We start from the raw sequence: 26,577 nt of genomic DNA, 5'->3' as shown, positions 1-26,577 counted from the left end.
CATGGCTTCTTTCTGTGGCAGCTAGCTGAGGGTGGCATCACCATCTTTCTGGTGAGATCCCAGGGAATGCTAAGCACCACAAATCTCACAAAAAAGATGCTCCACACTGTGCTAAAATATAATTTACAAAGATTTGGCTTACTCACAATTTCCTCTGAGATCTCGTGAGAAGGATAGTGGAGTTAGGTAAACATATTTATAAACTTTTTTTTCCTCAAAGGTTTCTTTAATGTATCTCAGCATTTTGGCATGGGGATAGTAAATAAGAAGACCTTGCTTGTAGTGCAAGATCCACTTTAGCATTTAGGGGTCTATTCACAAAGCTGCCGAAGGATCCAGCCGTAGCTTCGGCTGATCCTTCGGCTCTCTTCACCCGGTGGAGCTCTTCGATTCAGTTGAACCGAAGGGCTGCTGTACGGGCTATTCACTATAGCCTGTAGAGCACCCAAAGGTGGCTGAGCCGAAGTGTCAGCCAAAGCAGGGCAAACGGCCAGTCAAAGGCCTGCCTTTCGCCCTGCAAATGACAGCTATGTCACGGCTGGCTTCACCCAGTTGTATGACAGATCAGCGTATCCAAATGACCTGGGGACGCTGAACTGTCATTAAACAATATCAGCTGGGTGGTGCCCGCTGTGACATCTCGGCCGGCTCTGCCCAGTTGTTATATATTGCCCGGGACCTGCTAGAAGACTCTGGCAGGTGCCGGTCAATAGGAAACAGTTGGGCAGAGCTAGCTGTCACTGCTAGCTCCGTCCAATTGGGTTTTATTTCTTTAAAAAAAAATCTTTATCTATTTTTTTTTATTTTTCTATTTATTTAGATATGAATATTATTTTTTCAACTGCCGAAGGCAGCCGATGAACTGCTGAAATAAGCCGCAATGAGCCGTAGTGAATAGCCAAACGTTGTTGTTCGGCTCGGTTGTTCACTCGGTTGCCTTCGGCTCCTTTGTGAATAACCCCGCTAGTGTTGCCTTAACATTTTTTATATATTAATTTGTAAGTCCCTTGAAAAACATGTAGTATTGCTCTTCTTTTTTTGTTCCCTCTTTGCTTGTGGGTTCTGAACTGGAAATAATTGATCTCGCCATGAAGTATTTTCACATTTTCTACCCTCCCTGTCCGTAAGTAATGTCAAATATTTTCTTTTCATGTTCAAGCATTTTGTTATTCTAGGTAAGTGCCAAGATTGTAAAATCTCCCCTAAGTTCTTGAAAGTCGAGCTGAATAGAATGTTGTTTTATTTCTCTGTGTTGAGTGACAGTGACACTGATGGATGAGGGTTCCTACAAATACACCAGGTAAACAAGGAAAAGAAATGTATCAGCACATCTGTTGTCGGAGCCTTTTAGCTGAGTAACAAAATTTGATGGTGAAAAGCATTCAGGAGGCTGCAGGACAACCTTCACCCTTCAACACACTGAGTGTTTGATGACAAAAGTATCAAAAGCAACGACCGCTCCTCAGAGGGTACTGCGTTATGACTAATATCACACAATGTTTTATTTATCATATGGCAAACACACAAGCAGCTGAAGGCCCGTTCTACATTATGTAAACCCGCCATGTGTTTTTTTTGTTTTACTTTTTTTGTTTTGCTTTCAAAAATTGTATGCCCTCCCACAACAGCAATACTATTTGGAAATGAGGAATCCGGAATACCATTTAGAATTTGGAGAGCTAACCAAAATCATTCAACTCAGTTTTAAATGAAAGTTGATTAGGGCACTTAAAGCCCAATTTAATTTTCAGTTTAAATCAGCTAAATACTTTCTAGATACATCAAAACAAAAGGTGTCTTTTATGGTAAATTTTCTTTCTAAAGTAGCTATAGCCTGGGTAGAACAGCCCTTCCCCTGCCAACAGCTGCAGAGTGGTCCATTGCTCTCTGCAGAGAAGCACAGTTCGGTCTGCAGAGATTGACACACCCCCTACTGAATCAGACCTGTAGCTGTGCAATCAGCAAAGCTTATCTTCTTGCTGATTGGCGAGATCTAGCTTTGACTCAGCAGGATGTGTGTCAGACCACTGCATAGAGATCACTGCTTCCCCACAGAAAGTAAGGGTCCTGTTCTGCAGCATACTGGTAGCATATAGGTTTTTTACTTATAGTTGATTCACTAAAGAAAATGAACTGAGTTAAAAGATTTGGGTTGATCTGTCCACATTCTAAATTATATATCCACATTCCAAAAGAAATTCCAGATTCCTAATTTCCAAATGATTTTGCTGCTTTGAGACTGTAAACATTTTTTTGTAGTCTACTTTGGCTGTATGCTTTGGAAATAGAAAGAGTGCATTTGAAACAGATGGTGGAGTAGAATATGATGGCATCACTATATTTACATAGTTGGGGAATTCAAAGGTTTACTTTGAAAGATACATTAAATCTATATGAACTCTATACACACTTTTACAAATAATGTATTTGGCTAGCCTAACACTTGAGATAAATGGACACCAGGAGTACTCAAAGAGGACCTGAACTGTGGAAGCTGTGCCAAAAAAGGCAAGCGGAGGTAAAATGACTAGCTACCAGTTTTGCCTGCCATCTCCCTTCAGTTGATTTTTTCCCCCATTACTGACTTACTATGGCTTGTTCTATAACGTGTCACTGCGTGGAGGTAGTTATCTTGGTAGAACCTGGGCTGTGCTTCATTACAACAGAGCTGTCCCCCTGATGCTTGTTGATCTGATGAATGATGGAGAAATAATCATGCAGCAGCAGAAGTGGAGGAAACGACAGATCCATGGAATGAATAAAGCAGAATCAGGGGGTTCCTTGCACTGCAGGTCCTCAGGTACAGCTTCACAATGAGCAGCACAATAACAGTGAACAATGAACAGCACAATAGTGACATCACCAAATCTAATTTCTAATCTGGTTAGACTAGCAGACTAGCCTTCGATTTATACTACAGATGTACAGCTATACGTCTTAATGCACAGGAAGTACACTGCTATATTTCAGGAAGAATTGAAGATAAAACATAGATATTTCATGGTACCTTTTAAGGGATCACCGTTTCTAGATGTTCCCTATAAGAAAGCAAATCTTCACTTTTTGAGTTCAGGTCCACGTTAAATAAAACTATTACTTGTAAATTTGTACACAATATCACAGGCATCCCAACTCTCCCGGACGCTCCGGGAGTCTCCCGCTATTAGATAGCGGCTCCCCGCCGCCCGGGAGAGAAACATTTTCTCCCGGAAAGGTTTACTCTGCTCGATCTAGTAAACCTTTCCCTGCGATCTGTTTATGTTGTTGTTTTTTTTACATCGGGGCCGCCGTCAGTCAGAGAAAAAAAACAGCATAGGAATGCATAGCCAGATTGCTATTGGCTATTTCACTTTGCAATAGCCAATAGCAGACTAGCTATTGCACCCGCCAACTGCTGCTTTCAATCAGCAGAGGGAGACCTGAAGTTCTCCATGAGGTCCTCTCCTAGTGATTGACAGCAGCAGTGGGCGGGTGCAATAGCCAGCTGGCTATTGGATATTGCAAATTGAACTGGCCAATAGCAATCTAGCTATTCATTCCTATGCTGGGTTTAAAAAAAAAAATTTATTCTGAAGGCAGCAGCTGTCAGAATACAAAAAAAAAAAAAACAGCAGATAGCAAAGAAGCTATTGCTTACTGCTTGCTATCTGCCATCATTTCAGGGGAGTGCAGATGGGGGGTGCACCTCCCTGAAATTGCTTTTTTCAGGTTGGGATCCCTGATATCATATTAAAGAGAAGACTAAGCAGAACTATTAGGCTGATTAGTTGAACTTTAGCCGAGTGTGCCAGACAGAAGAAAGATATGTAAGCGTCATTGTGAAGTCTACAGCAGCAGATAATCTCCTTCTGTGGAAATCTGGAGCTTTATTGTGCTGTTTATCTCACTACACCCTCTCACTGAATGTTACAACACTACACTCTCACTGTTTTTACAGCATGTCACAAGCATGTCATTTACCTAGCTAAGTTATTGTGTCAGTACAAAAGGTGGAGGAACCAGCTTGAAATTTCTTCCCTGAGGGTAGCATGTCTCAGTGAAAGGAGAGGGGACATGATGTCACTATGTCAGTCTGTATAGTGATAAAATAATGCTTAAATGTCTATTAAGAATTTTCCAGTGATAGGGTATCTTGAAATGTAAGTGCAGCCTGTCACAGTTCCTGGGTGTTGGGGACCATGACAGGCTATTCCATGCGTAACATCTATGGCTAGAACATCTATGACTTCAGAGGCATGGTGCAGGTGGAAATGGTGAAGGGGTTGATCTCTGCTGTGGGAATCTGCAGTAGGCACTGAAGTTTTGAGCTGTAGCTCCTACTAAAAGCAGCAAAACATAAGGCAATTCCCAAAACACCATCACTTCCTAGTGCAGGTGTAAAAGGCTTTGAGGTTATCCACTGTAGAGGGCTTCCCCAGGACAACTGGACTGACAAGCAACCTAGAAAGCTGGTAAACTTTTTTTACACTAAGAAAGTGCAAAGACTTAATTTCACTGTCACGGTAGGCAGAGGTCGGAAAACAAGTAAGCATCCATTTAGGCAAGGAGCATTTTGCTTTAAGTACAGCATCTGCTTTGTTCAGCTGTGTGCAAGGCTTAGGTACCAGGAGGCCTGGCAGAGATAGATTGATAGAATGCAGTATATAGAAATGAGCCTTAAATAAAACTCAAGTGAGGAGCACAGACTTCTGTAACTCTTTAGAACACCATATCCAGAATCACATATTCAAGCATATTTAAGGTCATCATCAATATGAACATGGATAGAAATGTACAAATTGTGAAGGATAAATAACTCAGGCCCTTTAATGTAAATTGGTAATTCCACATTAGGACATCGCCAGTTCAGCCCTAGTATAATTATTACACAACAGGGCCACAGCAGGTTACTTGAATGTAGTAGAACAAGCATGGGAGGTCAGGGCCACCCAAATTAGACAAAGCATGCTCAGTAGTAGGCTGTGCTTACTAAAGACTGTTAGAGCCTGTTGAACCGAGTAGAACTATATAGACTGTGCACAGCATTGCAGGATGGGTAATCCATGCATGTCACTTGCATTTATCTGTTTGGCCAGAGTTCAATTTTAATGGTAAAGTTAGCCCAGTATTCTGAGTTATATAGGCTCAGTTCACATGGCAATGGGGATAAGCAAGTAGTCATTACTTCAACACCTCCTCTACTGAGAGCTGTAAAGCACCCTTGCTTTAGGCACCTTGCATTCACATTCCTGGCCTTCTTCATGACATACATTGGAGGGCTGAGTCTGTGTCCAGAACCAGATTGCTGGGGTGCCTCTAGAATGAGTCACTCTGCTTAAACATGTAACCTGACTCATAGGCTTTTTTTTTCACCAATAATTCCCCTGAGGCTTGGGACTTATATGGAGCTAGCCTTACTTGTGCCTTTACCAGTATGCTTGAAGATGGCAGTAACTACAATCATAAATTTAAAGCAAACGTTCACCTTTATGACATTTTGTTTCCGCAACACACTTGCTGTGCATTTTTTATATTCTTTATTATATCCAATTCCTTATATTTATCCTTTTTTGTTCTTCGTTTTGCTGTTTTGTGCATACCCCCCCCCAAATTTTGATCATGGGTGATCTGTAGATGTCTGAGTGCTCACTTCTGCTGAGCATAACTGTGTGCTGGAATCCCTCTAACCTGCTTGTAGCTCTTAGTCATGCTTAGTTTAGCACAGTGAAACAGGATGCTGGAATCACCCCAAGGGTCCGTTTACCCCTTAGCGCTGTGTTGCAGTGCGTTAATGAAAGAGTATAAATGTGCATCTCATTTTGAATAGATCACCATACCACAACATCTTATACTGCAGATATACAAGTTTGAGGTTCAATGTACAGAAGTGCCTAGGCACAAGAAGTACACTGCTAATTTTTAGGCAGAAATTAAAGATAACCAAGACAAAAGTAGATTTTTTCACGGTACTGCTAATGCACAATTAACACCCTATAAGACAGCAAATCTGAACTTTTTGAGTTCAAGACCACTGTGAAGTGCAAGGTGTATGACTTTGTAATTTTTAAGCATAGATGTTACAGTTCGCATTCTATAGAAATAATTCATTGGCATGTGACATTTTTTTAATCTTAAAAGCATAACCCAACATTGGCAATTGCAGCATATAAACGTCTATAGGACTCATTCTGAAAATCCTTTTTTGTGCTCCTGACAGCCAGCCAACTTTTAGCTTGTCAAGTGGTGCCCTTGGCATGATGAAGAGATGCCAACATCCTTAGCTCTAAAACATAGCCTTAATAAGCTCATGAAATAATCACACGGGACGCCTCAATTTTCCTGTGTGCGAAGAGATAGAGGCCAGATTAGGAAAAACACTTTTGTTAACCCGGCGAGGTTAAGATAAGTGGTTTGCATAATGTTCACAAGTGCGCTGCCTTATGCAGAAAATTCCTTTGTGTCTGCCAGCACAAGTCTATTGGTGCCACATTACATTTGATCTCACATGTTGTGCTGTTCGTGCCAAAATGATTTACTGAGGCTCTCTGGGGAGGTGATGCCAAGTTTTTTTGCATATCAGTTGTAAAATTATTTCTATACAGTAAGTGTCAGTCCACAATGTGTTTGCCTTAACTTGTTAAATGATGTTTACTATTGGTGCCTTTTTTCCATAGAAAAACAAAAAGCTTGCAAAGAAAAGCGTTGAAAGTGGAGCATGTGGTTTATACCTAAATTTCAATTTCTGAAGACAATTATAGGGCTGTTTCTCAATGTCTTTATCATTTTAAAGTCCATGTTCACATTTGACCGCTCTTGTTTCTCACACATTTCACTAGGACTTTAAAAGAAAATTTAGGGGCGTATTCACAAAGCTGCCGAAGGCTTGTACTTCTGGCTTGTACGGCTGTACAGCTTGCTCTGCTCAACTGTTTCCTATTGCTTCCAACTGTTTTCCAACTGTTTCCGGAGTCTTCTAGCAGGTCCCAGCCAATGAATAACAACTGGACGGAGCCGACCATGACGTCACGGCCGGCTCCGCCCAGTTGTTATTGTTTAATGACAGGTTACCACCCCCAGGTCATTTGGGGATGCTGATCTGTCATTACAACTAGGCATAGTGAGATCACAGCTGACTCCGCCCAGCTGTCATTTGCGGGGAGAACGGCTGACCCTTTGGCAGGCCGTTCTTCCCGCTACGGCTTTCATTTCGGCCCAGTCGAGCTGAAGCATATGGCTTTGGCTGAGCCGCTCGGCCACCTTCGGCTGCTGTACGGGGTATTTTTAATAGCCCGTACAGCAGCCCTTCGGTTCGACTGAACTGAAGGGCAGAGGCGGCTGAAGAGAGCCAAAGGATCAGCCAAAGCTACTGCTGGATCCTTCGGCTCTTTAGTGAACAACCCCCTTAGTCTTTGAGTTATGGTATAATACCTTTTATAATCTGGTCTGATAAAATGACATTTTGCTCGCTTGCTATATACAGAAGTTTATGCATTGTTTTTTTTAATGTCAGATAAGTCCAACTGTCAACTTGCTCAACACTTGCTTAGAACAGATTTTGTAATTGCAGTTTTTTTTTTTAGCAGATTAGCAGACAGCACTGAGAAACAAGAGCAGTGTGGAACAATTACGGATTGTGGATTTTCTAAAAAGGAAACCAAATAGATAAGGGTTGGATACATATGAACCATCGATTTTCAATGGCTATTTTGAATAGCTGTTCAAAAAGATCAAATATATTTTAGAGATTAATTGTAAAACCAATTGTCAACTTTCTGAAAATCTAAATCCATATATTAATTTTACACCATATTCTATTGAATATAGGAACTGTTTTACCTGTTAAAATAACAGTTGCCATGGCAGGCAACACATTCAGGTTCTCGGCATCCACTGTAGCAGCAACATAGATTGGTCAAGCTCACACCCTCAAGTCAGAATGCACAGTGAATGATGAAGTCATTACTCACTCTGCCCCCCTCTGCCTCTGTATGCACATGTACACTGCAGCTGAGCCCCATTGGCTTAGAGCTGGCCCTCTGGCTCCAAGTCCTGTTGGAGAGTGATTTCTGCTGTACGAGGAATAGCTTAAGCTGGTATGAAGAAACATTCAAGTACTGACTAGTCATTCTTTAAAATGCATTAAATTACTTAAATGAATTGTGGATTTTTTTTTCTGCCTTGAGTTAATCTTTAATTTCTCTGCTTCTCTTCTGTCTTTTGTCTAGTAATCCAGTTTGGCTTTGTGACTCTGTTTGTGGCATCTTTTCCTCTGGCTCCCCTCTTTGCCCTGCTCAATAACATTATAGAGGTGAGGCTCGATGCAAAAAAGTTTGTAGCGGAGTTAAGAAGACCAGATGCCGTTCGCGCTAAAGATATAGGTATGCCTTGTTATTCCAAGCACTATTGTTAAAGTCAATGTTTTACAGCTCTGGATAATGTGTACAAGGGCTAGAAACTTAGTCAGGTTTTTCTATTGATTTCTGTGTTTACACTGGGGTGATTTGTTAAAATAAGTTGGAGAAAAGTGATGAGAATAAAGCGGGCCATCAGCAGCTCAAATTTTCCTCCTAAATCAGCTGAAATGCCAACCCTGCAAGCATCTGGGCTCGACAAAAGTTAATATAAAAATCCTCTTTGCCGGGTTGAAAATGATCAGGTGAACAATGACCCCATCCTATTAGACGCAGTCATTGTTTGGCAGTGCCACTGTATTCAGACAGCCACTAGGCCTGATTAATTCCTTTATCCCATGATGGTAGCTTGCAAAATAAAACCTGAGGCTCCAATTTAAATATTGTATATGCCCAGGACATGCTGTTTACTTTTTATTATATATACACTTTTTATTATATACACACACACACACACACACACACACACACACACACACACATATAAATATGTGTGTGTATATAGTGATGTCACTAGTACACCAGTCAAAGGGATTCAGCAAACGTCCATTTTAATGACAGAATGCCATTAAAAAATACAACGGCTTTCGGGGCCTCAGGGGGTCCCCTTCATCAGGCTCAGAAGCCTGATGAAGGGGACCCCTTGAGGCCCCGAAAGCGCTTGCATTTTTGAATGGCATTCTGTAATTAAAATGCGCTTTTGCTGAATCCCTTTCACTGTTGTGCTGGTGACATCTTTGTCATTTGTATGGTATTCAAGGCGCCATCCGTGGTCACTACAAGCACCCTCTTGTGTACACAGGACATCTATTGATCCGGTAAGGAGTGCAGCAAGATACATCTTCTCTTTGTGTGTCTATAGTGACCTCGAATAGAACAGGTACCCATGGATAATTGATTTGTGGTGCGTGTTCCAGGTAGGACGGTAGTATCGGTCCTCTTTGCAAGTATCACATGTTAAAACAAACATGTCAGATTGCAGGATGCTTCTCTTCTTGTCCTGGCCACACCCTCTGTCTATAAGGTATTTCTAATAGAATTCAAGACATTTCAGCCAAACCGTAGAGAAAACAGAGTGTGGGCACAAACAGGCTTATTTATATACTGTAGCAGTACAAGGACTGTGCAATGTGGAGTAACCCATAGACCAATCAAATTTCAGGTTACTGTAGTCAATTGACTGACAGGTTAATCCAGTTGCTATGGGTTATCATATTTTGCCAGCAGATATTTCCAGATGAAGTAAGGTTTTGAGTACATAAAACCTAAGTGTATATATTTTAACTTCTGTTGCAGGTATTTGGTACAATATTTTGAGTGGAATTGGAAAATTTGCAGTCATCATAAATGTGAGTATACTTCCATATCCAACAGTTTTCTGTAAATATTAACACGTGGATTGTTAGATTAGGTACAGTCTGCAGTTGCTTATAGCTAAATCTCTACAAATTAGTACAATTATTGCTAGTGTGTAGCCACTCCTTCCAAAAATACAGTGAATAATTTACAGTGGTACCTTAAAGCATCTGTATGGTTTGTGGATGGGATGTAGTGTCAGCCCAGTAATTAGACGAGATGCAGTCAATCTTCCTAATGCCAGCATGTTTATTGGATGGGATGCTTTCACACCCCTTAGTGGTCAGCCCAGCAATTTGATGGAATGCAATCACACCCCCTAGTGTCAGCCCAGCTATTGAATGGAATGCAATCCCACCCCCAGTATCAGCTCAGCTATTGGATGGAATGCAACCCCGCCTCCTAGTGTCAGCCCAGCTATTGGATGGAATGCAATTACACCTCCTACTGTCCGCGCATTTTTGGATGGAATGCATTCCCACCTCCTAGTGTAAGCCCAGCTATGGGAATGCAATCACACCTCCTACTGTCAGCACAGTTTTTGGATGGAATGCAATCACACCTCCTACTGTCAGAACAGTTTTTGGATGGAATGCAGTCACATCCCCAAGCAGCAGCACAGTTAATGAATGGGATGAAGTCACACCCTTTAGTATCAGTAAAGTTTGTGGAAGGGATTCAATTAAGTCTCATAGTGTCAGTACAGCTAGTGAATGCTGTGTATTAAAACTTCTAGGCAGTGCCGGGACAAGTTCATTCAATGCCCATGGTGACTATGCCAAACCGCTCCCCTCACCCCTGGTCTTTTCAAGACAAGAAAGTTTTTCAAATGCATTTTACAGTAAATAGTTTTAATTATGCCAAAACAGAATTTTCTTTCAACTGTTCTTGAGTGTATTCATATATTACATGAGCAGTGAGAGTATCACACATGTAGTACCTCATAGTGTGTACGTGTTTATGAAAGCATTTCCTGTTTTGGACGTGTAGTATGACCTCGTATGACATGTCGCTGTATAGCATAGGAGCCCTTGAAGTGTTCTAGGGCTCTGGATGGGCTGGAAGGCTGTGGGTGGGGCTGGGTGTCACTCTGAAGGGATATGGGGGTTCTGATGGGGGTACAGGACTCTGCAGTAGACTTGGTGGTCCTATGGGGGATGAAGGTTCTGGAGAGAGCTGGTGCAGATCCCCTAACCTCCCTGGAATTTCAAGGTCAAACAAGATGGGGGTGGGGAGAGTTTAGTACAGCCTCTGCACTGGGAGTACTAGACTACAACATACTTCCTCTCTCAGGCCCCGATCATGTAAGCCTTCACATGACTGAGGGAGGAGGAAGTATGAGACTTTACTCCCTGGTGGTTGCCTGTGCTGATTGTAGATCTGCTACTGCTCTAATTCAAGGGAAGTAATAATATACATTGCCTCTTCATGATACCTAAAGGAGAGGTACCCAGTGCTGGAACGATCACCATTACAACACAGGGCACTCACTGCCACTATGCGGCTCTGTTTTCATGAGGGAGGTTCATGTGCATTAATCATGCACTCACTCCCTCCCTCCTTGTCCTAGTCCTGGACCTGCTTCCAGGTCCAGTAAAGTTAATCCCTGAAGTTCAGCTGTGTGCATCACTAAAGCTAGGGGGTGGTGTATATTCACAGCTGCTAAAATCAATACAATGGATAAGAAAAAGGCATGGCTCTTAACAGGGCTACTAACTAATTTCTGCAGTTACTAACTTCTATTTCTGAAGTAAACAGAGTCTGTGGTTTATTCAATGTGGGTAGAGCGCTGATTGAATCCAGTTAAACAGAGAACTTGTAGAATGTAGACAACTGAGAAAATAGTTGCTTCCATCATCAGCTGCAGAATTAGTGAATTCTTCACAATAACGCCAGTTAACCTCTGCACAGGAAATGGTACACCTTGCAACATCAAGTAATTTCAGTTAATGGATTGAGTATAATTAGGATTTGGAAACATGGGTACCATTAATCAATAATGTGCAGTCACCCTCCCTTGCCACATAACCAGACTTAACATCAATACAGTTAACATGTAGGGTACAGTTACCTATCAGTACAATTTGTGGGTAAGATGCTGTCAGTCTTCTCAACATCAGTAGCAAAGTTAGTGGATGCTTCAATGCTACAATCATTCCTGCAGTCATCAGTACATTTTGCAGACTGGGTACCGTAACAAGTTCAGATATTTTTAGTTATTATTAGTTATTAAAGTGTATATTGGATTTTTGCATAGTTCCATGCAGAATACTAGGCCCTGGTGTAGCTTGACCTCCTTTCCTCTCAACTAAAGCAGTTAATGCAATCTATAAAGTGCCATAATATTTTCTCTTAGAGGGGTTTGGTTGGGAATTGTGTTGAATCGTCAAGAACATCTTAGGCCCTTACAATGTGGAAAACTGTAGGTTTAGTAGCATTGGTATAGTAGTTGAGCTGCTCTTCAACTAGGGTTACTCTTCACTTATTGAGGGACCTGGTCAGTGCTAGTAGAGAGCAATTATTCCATTCCACAGCCCTACGAACAATTGTATAAGGACCTCTTTATATGTTATCTGGTCATTTGGCATTTGAACCCCAATCATGTATGTCTACAAGAACATAGGGTGAATCATGTATGTTTCTGTTAATGGTGAGGTATTGTGCATGTGGAAAGAGCTTTGTTAGGGACTATCTACTCAATTTTATCATTGGCTTTAAGCCCTCTTTGTTTCCTTTTTTAAGATTTATATGAAATAAATAAATATATTTTTACATATTGTGGTTGGAGTTGTCATTTTCTGGTGCTTTCAAAACCCCACTTTTTCTTTCTTTAAAAGAATTCTTTTGCATACTACTTACCAGGGGTGTGGCACCTAATATCCAGATACAGGTCAAAACTTTTTTACTCAACATTGAGGGACCTGGGGTGAAGACTTAAAGTGTTGAAGAAAAGGAGTGCCAAAAACTGAATAAATAATTGAGGTGGTAAGGTAAGGTGAGGATGATCTTGATATTATGAGGTGAAAGCTGCAGATGATCTTGATATTATGAGATGATAGCCAACAAGTTTCAGGGGTAACATAATCCCACCCTACCCTTCTTCAGGGCTTCACATACAGATGATGCACACTGAATTGTAGACTTGCCATTTCACTAAATCAAGGCTTCAATAACAGAAACACTAAAGCCGGAAGAAATTAATTCAGTGAGGAGCCCTGCTGGCACCTTTCTGACTGGCATCCTGCGACCAGAAAATCAACTGAGCTGCTCGGAAAGTTTTAATTGTGAACAGTAACCACAGCCAATTGGCTTCCATCATTGTTTGAGTATTCTGACACTGGCACAACTGCCACTGTCAGAATACAATAGCCCAGTGGGAGATTCGATGGATGAATATTTTTTTTTGTTTTTTTGTTCAGTCTGCAGGGAATATGGACCATTTTAGTTATTTACAATAGCAACTGTACTGTACACTGCCTAGTCAGTCACTCTCCTATATTCAAGCCCTGAAGAAGAGACATTCTGTTACCCTCCAAAATGTGTTGGCTATCAGCTTATAATAAGAGATCATTTGCACCTAACTGCTTCATTTGTCATCCTTTTTTGGTGCTTCTTTTCTTATATACATCATAATGGCTACCCATGGCAGTCAGATGCTCGGTGAGTCCTGAAATTGGCAACGACAACCCTCACCATAGGTGCACTCAGAGGCTAGAGCTGTGTGCTTGGGGCACCTAGCTCTGGATGTATGGCGATAGCCTTTGCCAGCTTTGTGCAGTCTATCTTTCAGATACACTATTCCAAGTGAAGTTGAGCTGTCCAGTGTGCTATAGTCCTGCCTTTCAATGGTCATATTGTGAATCATCTTCTCGTTTACCAGAAACTTCCTTGTTTCTACTTGCTCTAGGGTTGCTTTTGTAAAAAAAAAAATTATTTCCCTGTTTTGCCATCGTAGATGCTTGGACTAAAGCAGTGTGTGAGGTTGTAGGAAGTGTCTGGACCTTTATCTTTGTCACTTCTGATTTTTGTCTTCCACACTGCCTGTCCAGGGCAGGACACACTCAGATCCATCCACAGGCTGCATGACTGATGCAAAATGTAGTTTTAGTAGTGTTTTGCATGTGACAATGAAAATTACATGCCAACCCTGCTTAATCCCACCCTGCCTCTCCTTCTTTATCTACTTGTAACAAACTTAAAAACATGTTAGATTTTTTTTTAAAAAAAGAAAAGAAAAACATCAGTTGATTTGCTTTGCCAATGCATGAGTAATATTATACAGACAGCAAAAAACAGGAGCCTATGATGGCCTTTGTGCACATGGCGCTGTTTTGATTGGCACATTTGTCATCAGACCCTGGCCTGTCCTGTAAAATCTCTAAACACTAGAACAAGCACATGCTAGTTTCCCTAATTCTTACCATTTATATCTCTCTCATCTCCAGGCGTTTGTAATATCTGTGACGTCAGACTTTATTCCTCGTCTTGTGTATCAGTATATGTACAGTTCGAACGGAACCATGCACGGCTTCATCAATCACACCCTTTCATACTTCAATGTCAGCCATCTGAAACCCGGAACCCAGCCAGAAAACTCGCAGTTTGTAGAGGATGTTGTTTTTTGCAGGTAACAGTAACCAGCCATTGTTTAACTGAGGAACAATAGTCTGTGTCTGTATTCATGTGTTCATAGATGTTTCTGTGTCAAGTTAGTGCAAGTAGGGCAGCTGTATTGTGGGCAGGTTACCAGCTTATTTTTCTGTAACAATCTGGGCTCTGTTAAGCAACTTCATAAAATTGTCAAAGTATTTTTGCTTTTAATTTCAGCAAATAGGTAGTGATGGAAAAGAGGTATGGGATGCATTGACAGACAAGTCCCTCCAGAAACCTTACTGGACAGCCTCCAGAAACCTTACTGAGTGTCATATAATGAATCTCACATCTAGGGCTGTATAGGTTAACTGAGAGCTTGAAAGCTCTATATAGTCTAAATCAGGGGTGGCAAACTCAAATTCATCGGGGGCCGCATCAGCAGTATGGTTACCCTCAAAGGGCCGGTTGTATAGGACTATGCATCTACTCACATGTGCCCATCTCTGCACCTCTGGATGATGACTATACATCCTTATCACACGTTTATATTCCACGCCTGGTGCTGCTGCACATTCCTACACAGCATACACCTTCCACCAACCATCACTGCAACTTCCAACACCATGCACTCTGCTTCCCCCGCAACTGCCCCACACATACACGCAGCCACTTACCCAGCCGAATCCCCTGCCGGACCCCGGGTCACTCCCTCTCCATCCCCTGCTGCCTCTCCGCCCGAAGCGCTGCCCGACCCCCGGCCCACAATCTGCGCATGCGCGGTAGATGAGGAGGTGGGGAAGAGAACACGATGGTCATATCACGCAGCTGCATCATTGGCGGGCACTGGGAGGTCTCACTGGTATGGAACGGAGCGCCATCTTGTGGCATATGGAACACTACCGCCGCTGCAATCGCTTGCTCGCTTCTGTTCTCTCTTCTCCTTCTCGGGCTCGGCCGCTCTGTAGCTGCAGCAGGCGAGAAAGAGAAGAGAAAACAGAAGCGAGCGAGCGCTTGCCGCGGCGATAGTGTTCCATCTCTAGTCCTTCCGGCGAGGCACCATTGCTGACATTCCACTCGCCCCCCGCAATTTTCACTCGCCAATTGCGAGTGGGCGAGTGGAAATTTTGAGGCCTGACATAGGGCCATGCGACTGGGCGTAGGCGGAGACAGAGCAAAATGAGGTGGCTGCTGTGCGGGCCACATTACAAGGTCCGGCGGGCCGGATTCGGCCCGCCGGGCCTTGTGTTTGCCACCCCTGGTCTAAATGATTTTTAGTACCATGCCAGACACTTTGCCAGGGGTAGGTTAAGCAAGGAGAGGCTTCCATATACCCAATGGATTTGCTGCTTTGCTGGCATAGTATGCTACAAAATCTGACTCGCTAGTAAAAAAACAGTGGAGGAGTGATGTCTTGCTGGTTCAAACAGCAAGGGATCGACGCCATAGAAAATGGTAAGTCGCCTGTTGGTAAGTTAATGCCTGCAATTCGATTGTTCATGTGGCATAAGCCTTAGGTCCCTTTAACATAGTGTTCTGATCAGGTCTGCCTGCCAGTTTTTCAGGCGGACCGGTTCGGAAACTCAATGTTAGTCTATGGGGAGACGGTTTGATTGCCATTTACATTCACTTACCTCTGAGTCCATCTAGGTCTACAAAAAAAACAAAAAAACAAACAGAGTTCTATTTTGGCGTACTTAAATGGCACCAATAGGAGGTAATCGGATGTAAACAGACATGTCCACCTACATCCACCTAACATTGGTCCAGTTAGTTAATTTTATTTCTTCCATTGCAAGATGGAGGAAAAAACTGAACAGACACAGATGTCACAAGAGTGATATGCATTCCATTCTTCTCCAATCAGCATGGGTAAACATCGCGATTTAACAGCCTTTGTACGTGGGATGATTGTTGGCGCTCAAGCCATGGAGCGAGTATCAGCAAAACAGCAGAATTCTTTAAATGTTCAAGAGCAGCTGTTGTTAAAGTGTTTAAAGACTGGACTGTCAGCTGAAAATCTGGGTCTGAACGTGCGAATTATGGCTGTCAGCGGCTAGTCAATGTTAGGGCAGAACGGAGAGTGGCAAGACTGGTACAAGACAACAGAAGGGCAACAGTGCAGTGTCAGATTCCTCGCATCACCTTTCAACATCTCGTGGAGTCACGAGGCGGCCCAACGAAGTCATCTCGTGGAGTCATCTCATGGCCCAACGAAGTACTGATGGGGTGGTCATAATAATCTGGCCACTCAGTGTACAGTACAATGCATATTTTATTTGATGTAGTGAACAGTGTACCCTCCACGAAACAGCCAAACTCTTTCCACTAACTCTCAGAGGTGGGCTGCCTAATGATCCATCTTACAGCCAATTTACTAACTTCCATGAGTGAAGGGTTGTGTGTGGTGTAAGCCATTAGGCAAAACCTGTTTTGGCCTAGTTGAGGAAGTACTGGCATAAATACTCACAGAATTAAAATGGTATATGTGACAGCACTTTCCTTAAAACTATTCTATTTAAGCACAATCGAATTCAGATAAGAGAACAGGCATCAGTCCTCGGCTTTACTGAGATCTTTAAATCATTGAACAGACTTTCCTTTAGAAGATAAGTAAAGTAAATGGAGATAAAAAAGAGATGAAAGCTCAACACCAGCCAAATGTTTCTATTTACTTTTGGATATATTGGGTAAGGGTTATAGGCTCTCTTGGGTTCTTATTGCCATTTATGTCCCATATTGGAATATTTCCTCTTAATTTCCTGTCAAGACAGGACACGCTTGGAAATCTCTCTAATAGATACACAGACAAAAACTAATTTATAGTAGAGTGAGAAAGGCTTAGAACTTTTCATAGTGATTTAATGGTTGTCTCCTCTCTCACAAAAGCTGGCCATACATGAATAGTTTTCGGAACGGTCTTTTGATTTTCTAATAGTTAAAGGGGTCAAATAAAAAGTAATTGTAACTGTAAACTGTAGTGCCAAAAAAAATTGAAGGAGCAAAGGAGTGAAATCTTTCTTGATAAAACCAAATTCTTACAGTGAATGTGGTTTTGGTTCGGGAAACTCCATGTGCTCCACAATCGAATATTAAAAGCAAACAAAGTTATGAACGATATTCGTCAAGTTTCTGATGGCATTATCGAATGTGATGAAAAAAGCTCCCCAGATTTATAAAAACAGAAATGTTAACTCCTCGCTTTATCCAAAACTAAATGAAACATTTCATATATCCCAACTTTCTGTGATGGGAAAGAGGGACACCTTCTAGCACAAGGTATGTAGGCAAGGAACACACCCACAGTTAGCCAGACCATAAAGAGTGAATATGCAGAAAATGATTGTGTAAACCAACAAGTCCTTTCTTCACTACTAAATCTCCTTACTAACTGTTCAAAACAACAAATGCAAGAATTTAGAGGATAGATGAAAGGATTAGCATAGTATAGTAGTTTTGGTAGTTAAATGAGAACACCAGGAATTAACTAAATGAACCCTTGTCGTCGGGCTAGGGTTACTACAAGGGTTAACTGCTTTTCTGGTCCTGCCTGGATGCTAGACTGCTAGACCGGTCTCTGCAGCCTCTTCTCCCCTGTGCTCCAGCAGTCTAAGCCCCGCTAACATTATTACATAGAATGCTGGTCCATGCACCTGCATTAGTTGTGAGTACACAGAGGAACATACCACAGCCAGAGTTGAGGGGGGAGAGAGGTGAGTGCTGACCCCTGGAAGACCAAGGATCTGGTGAGTATACCTTCTGCATTCTGGCCCCTAGGAAAAAAAACAAATGCAGTGTGGGGGTAGCCCCATTGCAAGGGATAACTTTGTTAATCGCTGGAGTTCCTCCTAAAATAATACATTGTATACCTCTAGACCAAAAAGAGGGACACCTGAGGGGGGAAGATGAACAGAGGGATTCAGTTTGAAAAGTGGGACAGTACATTGAACTGAGGGACAGTTAAGAGCTATGCATTTTGTCTCGAGTTAGTTGTTAATTCAGATCCTAGACTAAAGAATCCAGTTTTTGGTTTATCTAGCAGAACAGTCAATGTTTGAACATTAATAAAGCAAGGAATCTGCTGAGCTCTGAACTGTATCCAGTCAGAAGATTATAACACAGAAATTGAGATGTAGCCAATAAGGATTTGGGAATATTCACTGGTCTGGGCCAACCGGCAGTCAGTTGGAACAGTAACACTTTTATAGGGCTAGACCAGCTCTTCCCTGGTCAGAACATCAAACATTTCACATAGCTCCAGCATTTACAAGCCACAACATAAGAAAAACAAAAAACATGCGTCCCGCGTAATCTCTAGCCTAAAGCCAGCTACTAACCGTATGAGTCATTTACAGGAGCTTCTCGCTTCCTTTACACGTCTTGCTATATTAAACACAAATAAAAGTGAGTACAATACCCTGAGATTGGTTTAATCCCTTTTTTATATGAATTCCAATAACACCAGATAATGTGGTGTGTGGCTGACGAGTCCATCATCGTAATTAGGGAGGAAGTGCTGGAATATGCAGATACGTCTAGAGTGAAGTCTAAATTGTTCCACGAAACTCCCCCTGTATGTGCAGAACACGTGACCAGTCTCACACACCTCCTTTAATTAAAGTAGCAGAGCAATAATACATCTGACTCAGTCCCTCCAGGATAAGGAAAATAAGATCCACTCTATTAAAACCATCTGTTTGGGGGGAAAAAATGCAGCACGAATTCACTTCTCCACATTTAATATAGTTCATTTTGGGGCCTATTTATAAACTGGTGAAATCAATGGTTCGCTCTTTATCGGTGGGCATATACAGCATTTCTTAATGGTTTTATCTATTTTTAAGACTGTTTAGGGCAGTTAATAGCATTCCTACAATTAAATATAATGTAAACAGTTATGAGGTTTGATGGTGCTGTGCACACTCAGTAGCTTGGAGACTGTGAGTGAGATGAAATCCAATGTACCCCAGTTTTTGGAATTAATTCCTCCTCTATTTCTTCCCCACTAGTTCCACTGACACTACTGTTACAACTCTCTATCATCTCTTCATTCAATTGCAATCTATAAATTTTCTGGTTTCTATAATCGGATATATCCCGTAGATATTTTTTCTGCTTTTTCATTCTAATTTCCTGATCTCTCTTTTTTAGGAAAATCTCTAACTCCTTAGATTTTTTAACACCTTCTTCAGAACCCATAAACGGTTCCAATTTTTCTTTTAACATACAAATGTTACCTTCTACCATCTCTTATGTGATAATTTTCTTCTCTTTCTATTAATAAGTAATTTCAATAATTTTTCTTCACAATGTTTAAAAAAGGCTAGCCACTCTACTTGGGATTCCCCATCTTTGAGTCCATCATTTGGTGGGACATCCCAACGCAGACTTCTCGGCATGATCCCTTCCTTTAAATACCTTTCATGTGAGACAATGCCCCACCATATCATCAATTGCTTCTCTAGTGTGTGTTTTAGTGATTTAAAATTACTGTGAAATTCATCCCCATTTCCTTTTTTCGTGCTAAAAATATCATCCAAATTGATATCTCTTTGGTGTATATAGTTAAATATGTCCATAGCTGCAGTTAATAAAGAAAATAACTAAATGTGATTTTCTGTAAATAGCAAAACAAATGATTATCCGCGCTATAGTGCTCTGCCCCAATCTCCTCAAAAACACCCTATTGACAGCTGCAGAGATAGAGAGAAGCTATATAAACTTCTCCCACAATATATTAAACAAAAAGACACTGCGCTATCTTTAATATTATAAAACTCTAAGTGCATATACTTAGTGACAATTATACAACATGTTCACTCCAACTTATATATAGTCCATATAAAAATATTCATAAAGTTGATGTGATTAAAAATAAATGTGATGAAATCCTTGTGTTCACTTTCTTTACATCAGTGAGTCAAATAATCATTGTATTTAAAGTTCCACAATCACTCGTGACTTCTGAGATGAAAATGTTCGCACGTTAGCAATTGTCAGGCCTTGGAAGGCCTCACTGTTCTGACTTGCAGTTCCAGACAAACCTTTACACAAAGTAAGTAAAGCTAAATAAGAGGGGGAATACAGATGTTTTGTAAGTAAGCCTGCATAGTTATAATTAAAGTGACACTAAACTCAGGCGTTAAACCTTAAAGATTATTATTATTATTATACAGGATTTATAGTGTATTATTATAGTGCCGACAGTTTGCACAGCGCTTTACAATATAAGGAAGACATTACAATCACAATACAATTCAAGACAAGATGGTAAGGAGGGCCCTGCCCGTGAGGGCTTACAATCTAAAAGGGAGGGAGAAGTGATCCCTGAAGAGATGAGTCTTTAGGGAACACCTAAAGGCAGTCAAGGTGGGACATAGACGGACAGGTTGGGGTAAAGTGTTCCAGAGGATGGGAGAGACTCTAGAGAAGTCCTGGAGGCGAGTATGTGAGGAGTTGACAAGGGAGCTGGAAAGCAGGAGGTCTTGAGATGAGAGGGGTGAATGTTTAGGGTGATATTTTGAAACAAGGTTTGAGATATACAGTATCCGAGGGCAGAGTTGTGGATGGCTTTATAAGTGATTGTTAATATTTTGATTTTTATCCTTTGGGCTATTGGAAGCCAGTGCAGGGATTGGCCGAGGGGGGCTGCAGGCACTGAGCGGTTAATCAGGTGGATGAGTCTGGCAGCTGCATTCATGATAGACTGAAGGGGGGATAGCCTGTGTAGTGGAAGGCCAATGAGGAGGGAGTTGCAATAGTCAAGACGAGAGATAACAAGCTAGTGGATGAGTAATTTAGCGGTTTCATTAGTGAGGAAGGGACGTATTTTGGAGATGTTACGAAGTTAAAGGCGTAAAAAAATGTATGCAAGCACCCTAACTGTTAACAAAAATGTATCTTATTTGTGTATCACTCGGCTGTAGATCCTCAAATCATCTCTGAATTGGTGCTGACACTGTCCTTCCTTCTTGAGGGTGGCTACTTTTGTTCCCCTTGGTCCTTGTGTATGTTGTGAAGTAGCCACCTCTCCCGTGATGGACTACAATCTCACATTTAGTTAGCTATTTTTTTTGAGATTGTAGTCCATTACGGGAGCAAGCTTGGAGCAGTGGCTACATAACAACACACACAGGGACCATGGGGAACAGAAGTAGCCACTCTCCAGAAGGAAGGACAGTGTCAGCACCAATTCAGAGATGATCTGAGCACCAATTCAGAGATGATCTGAGGATCTACAGCCCAGTGATGCACATTTCTGTTAATAGTTAAGCTACTTGAAGGCATTTTTAAGGTATAACTCCTGAGTTTAGTGTCACTTTAAGCCTCTTCATCCATATGCTTGTATTAAATGAATTGTGATTGGTTCTCTTCAAATAGTTTTGAGCCAGTGAGAGCCACGTTGTATCTGTGCAATCAAAGTGCAATTATTCTTTTTGCCCCCTACCTCTCACCTAAATGATACCACCTTCCCCCTCCGCAGAGCCGTACTTACCAAGATCTGACGGGCACAGTTCTGTTATTTGCATCCAGAGTCGCATTGCCCCCTCTAATGGCCACACCTGCACATTATAGCCCCCAGACATCTATGAGGCTGTCTCCCAGTGGGGTGAAGGACACAGCCAGGAGAGGGAGATTTGCATTGCTGAATGTCAACAAACAGCAGAGCAGCAGGCCCTCAAATCTAAGTATAGTGTAGATCTGCGTAGGGCGATCATTTGGGTCGGGGGGAGGGGAAAAAAGGAAAAGCACACTTTGTTTAAATATATGTAAGGATGTGTTAATTACTACACAGCTGCATTTATTTGTGTCTTTTATATCTGTTTAAATTTCAGCTTTAGCTCTCAGGAAACATTTATGCAATCATACTGATAAATACTTAATTATAATTACACTAAATGCTATTACCTTCAATGTACTTTATTTTTACCATTATAAATCTGCGCCAAAGTGCCTAACACTGCTCTTCTTATATCCATGTATGGGCGATTTTTATCCTATCTATGGTTTCTTTTTAAAAGCAAAACCCTTCTGAATCACACGACTATCTATATATTTTTCAACTCCTTCTTTGGCGTTCTCTTCTCAGAATCTGTCTGATGTTAATCTTGTCTGTGATTTATTGGAGATGAGCTATTTTGGCAGCATATCAATGAAAAACCCATTCACCATTGGAATATTGTCTACGTTAACCTTCTGGCCAGAAATGGCTGATTCAGACACCCATTATTTGGCTGCTTGAACACGACTATCTGAAATCAGTTTAAAGTTTATTAGCACCTGTCAAAATTACCGAGATGGATAATTACATTGACTGACTGACATCTAGTTTAGACAAGAACTGTCCTGTGTGTCTTTGAATGTAAATATTGGGTATAATTTGAAGCTAGCGTTGCTTGTGTGTTGTGCTTAATTCTGGTTTTAATAAATGTCATGACATAATTTTACACGACTTTTCAGACTTGTCTGCATACGGCTATTTCATACAGCTCTTCAGGGTGAGGTGTGGTATGTGGTATGTGTAAGATTAGGTATTTCATGCTCAGAGAAAGAGAGAGTACATTTAGAGCCAGGACTGCTCAGACTGCAAAGATACCTTCCGGCATCTTCCATTCTCTTCCCACTATTCCTTTTCCATCTTCCTTTTATGTGCTTTTCACTTCCTCTACCCTTTCCTTTCCCCTAAACCTTTTCTCACCTCCCAGTTCCCCTTTTCTCCTCTTCTTCTTCTCCGCTCTCTGCAATTTCCTACTATCCCTTTCCCTTTAATCTTCTCCTCTATTGTCCTTTCCTTTACTCTTGTTTCTTCTCCCTTCAGTCTCTCTCCTCTATCTCCGATGTCTTCTTGTCTTCTCTACCTCCAATCTACTTTTTTTCTCACTTCAATGTCTTCTCCTCTTCATCTAAACTTCTCTTTTCTAATCTCCCTCCAATCTCCTCACCTCTCCTTTACTCTTCCTCTAATTTCATTTTCACGTCTGTTCCTCCCTCCTCTTTTCTCTCCAATCTCTCCTCATTTCCCTCCATTGACTCCTGAACTGCCATACTTTTCTCTTCTGCCTTCCTGTGTCTGCAGTCACCTTTCCTTTTCCTCTCCCTCCAATCTTTCTCTTCTCCTTTTCTTTTATCGTTTGTCTTTCCCCAATCTTCATTCTCTCTGATCTCCTCTCCTATCTTTACAATCTGCTCTCACCCTCTCTTTCCAATCTGCTCTCACCCTCTCCTATCTCTTATCCTTTCATGGGGGTAGCCCAGTGGTGTAGTGGTTAGCCTTTCTGCATTGCTACACTGGGGACCCTGGTTCGTATCTGCAAGGAGCTTGCATGTTCTTTCTGTGCTCCAAAGACATACTGGTAGGTAATAATTGGCCCTGTATGTGTCCATGTGTGATAGGGACCTTAGATTGTAAGCTCCTTGAGGGCAGGGACTGTTGTAAATTGTTGGTGCTATATAATTACAAATAATAAATTAATCTCCTCTCACACCAATCTGTTTTCCTAGGAGAGGCCATTTCCTTCAAATCACTTCCCCTCTCCTATCATATTCTCTCCCTCCAATTTCTGTTTCTTTCCTCCAATTTCTTCTCCTCTCCTATTATTTCATCTCCCTCAAATCTCCTCTACTCCACCTCAAACCTTCTCCTCTATCCTTTCCTCTTCTCTCCTTTCCTCTTCTCTTTTCATCTTTCTCTCTCCAATCTCTTTCCCTTTTGTTTCTTCTGCTCTTTATTTTCTCCACTTCTCTTCCCACCTCCTCTTTCTCCTCATGATTAGGTGTTATATACTGGAAATCGTGCAATCGAATCTAAGTTAAACTGGAACATTTATAATAAAAAACACTTCAGCAGCATATAGCAATTTACTGCCATTATGTACAGCAGTTTCGAATTCTATGGACAACAGTTTCAGTGATCTGCTAATGTGTAAATATGATTAACAGGATGGCAGAGTAAAGTGAAAACCAAAGACACAGATGCTATCCTCAGGGTAATCCTGTCAGCAAATTCCATTTACCTAGCTATTGACAGAAGACCAGATATTCGATCGCCAGTCATGCAATAAAGAGCTTTTCTGTGGAAAATTGCTGAAGGGAAATATAGTAATATTTTAGTATTCCAAGCATTAATTTTATATTTTAAAGATGAAATCCATATAAATGGACACACATGATTGCAGCCATGTAATCATTGATACATAATTAAATGTATTTGACTTGGTATCAACCTCTTGCTGTTTAATGTACAGTCTATACAGTAGAGCTCAGAGAGCGAAAGGAGAAGAAACCCAAGCAGCCAATTAGGTGAGCTTCAGGTTTACCCCCTTTCAGTGGAGAGAACAGAGGGACAGAGAGACAAGCTGGTTATATAAGGCTTCTTCTTTCACTGTTCAGTCACTGGTTTGGGAGTGTGGAAGAGACTTGTAAGTGAAAGTGAAACTGCAGCAGTGAATGATCAGGTTTCCTCACCTGTCAGACAGGATTATGCTGTGTGGCAGAGTTGTGTAAATCACAGGACTGAGTGGAAAACTTCCATACATGTATTTAATTTGTTTATTTAGCTATTTGCATGGAGTTCAGCTATTTTCCAACATACAATATTTAGTCATGGACTTGTTATAACTAGAGGGTGCACTTGTTTGCCTGTCAGAGAGTGCATTCAGCATACTTGGTAAATTAGTGCTGAAAGAAAACTAACAAACCACTTCAAAATACATAAATAGCATGTTATCTGTAACTGGATTTGAGCAAATCGTTAAACCTTGACTTTGATATTATTTATATTAAACACAGGATTAGGGGTCGATCGATTATCAGATCTACCGATAATCGGGACTAATATTTACACACAGGAGAACTTCAGGTCCACCTCTGCGGATTGACAGCAGCAGTGGGCGTGTAGAATAGCCAGCCTGCTACTGGCTATTGCAATTTGAAATGGCTAATAGCAGCCAAGCTATTCAATACTATCTATTGCAGCTGGATGTAAACAGAATATTTGTTTCTGATATCAGTTATCCTCCTGAAATGTGGCCAATAATCAGTATCAGTACGGAAAAATCCATATCGCTCGATCCCTACAAAGAATGTGGGTTTGATTTACCATCAGCAAACACTCCGTGCCATTACCCCCCATTCTCAATATATGCAATACAAGTAAAAGCCCCAGTAATCATCAAGTTAACATATCAATTTCTTCTAAAATATTAGGGGTGCGGAAATTAACGATTAATCCGTCGATTAATCGTTAATTTTTTTGATCGATCAAAATTATTTTGATCGATCAAAGTTCTTTTGATCCATACTCACCTCTCCGCCGGCTTCCGGGTCTTGCGTCGGAGATCCGGCGACGTCACCGGACTCCTCCCCCTTCCCCGAGTGGCTCTGTCGGCTAACGAAGGGAAAGGGGAGGATTCGGGTGATGTAGTTGTCCGTGATGGGTAACGAAGGGAAGGAGGGAGGAGTCCGATGACGTCACGGACATTGACTCCTCCCCCTTCCCTTCGTTACCTGACGGAATCACTTGGGCTGTGTGCGGTGACGCAGGTTTCCTCGGCCCATGCCCCTCCTTCTCTTACATTGGCTTGTTGTCCGTGATGGGTAACGAAGGGAAGGAGGGAGGAGTCCGATGACGTCACGGACATTGACTCCTCCCCCTTCCCTTCGTTACCTGACGGAATCACTTGGGCTGTGTGCGGTGACGCAGGTTTCCTCGGCCCATGCCCCTCCTTCTCTTACATTGGCTTCTTGCCAGTCTGCATTCCTGAAAGGCCGAAGCCTCCTCTCAGGCCAGCGTCCAGCCCCTCTCACGTATGCTTTTATCGGGCAGGCCTGGACCTGCCAACCCTATTGTGTCCCTTTCAGGTCAGACACAGCTGAGGGAGCAAAATAAGCCAGCAAATAACAGTGGAGCTGCAATGCTATGAAGGTTGTTTATACCTGTTTACGTCCTCCGTCTCCTGGCGAGAGCATAATTAATAGCTTCTATTGTCATCTTACGATGGATGCGGTTCATAATGCCACTTTGAAGTTAAGCCTTGATTGTATCTGGCATCCTCGGGCTTTATCACTTGTATGAGGTGTGATATTTTTGCTGAGGCTTTTAAAGCCAGCATTTCTGTTTCTGCCTCTCGTATAATCATTTTTAAAGGGGTTATCAAAACCAACAATACTGTCCATATGGCATACTTCAGCAGGCCATGCAGGGTAAAGCAACAGGTAGCCAGCCCAACAGTGGTGAGACCCC

The 26,577-nt window shown here is 41.7% G+C and overlaps 1 protein-coding gene across 1 annotated transcript in view; it reads left to right on the top strand.

Annotated features, from left to right (window-relative positions):
* Positions 1-26,577, top strand: part of ANO2 (anoctamin 2) — a 158,391-nt gene that overhangs the window by 120,462 nt on the left and 11,352 nt on the right. The window contains exons 21-23 of the mRNA XM_018562702.1: positions 8,205-8,357; positions 9,687-9,739; positions 14,192-14,373. Coding sequence (XP_018418204.1) covers positions 8,205-8,357; positions 9,687-9,739; positions 14,192-14,373 — 388 coding nt within the window. The remainder of the gene's footprint in view (positions 1-8,204; positions 8,358-9,686; positions 9,740-14,191; positions 14,374-26,577) is intronic.

This window comes from Nanorana parkeri, unplaced genomic scaffold, assembly GCF_000935625.1.
Source record: "Nanorana parkeri isolate BGI_ZX_2015 unplaced genomic scaffold, ASM93562v1 scaffold592, whole genome shotgun sequence".
In the NCBI taxonomy this organism is placed as follows: Eukaryota; Metazoa; Chordata; class Amphibia; order Anura; family Dicroglossidae; genus Nanorana; species Nanorana parkeri.
The sequence above is the reverse complement of the archived record's forward strand: the minus strand, read 5'-3'. Positions and strand labels throughout refer to the sequence as shown.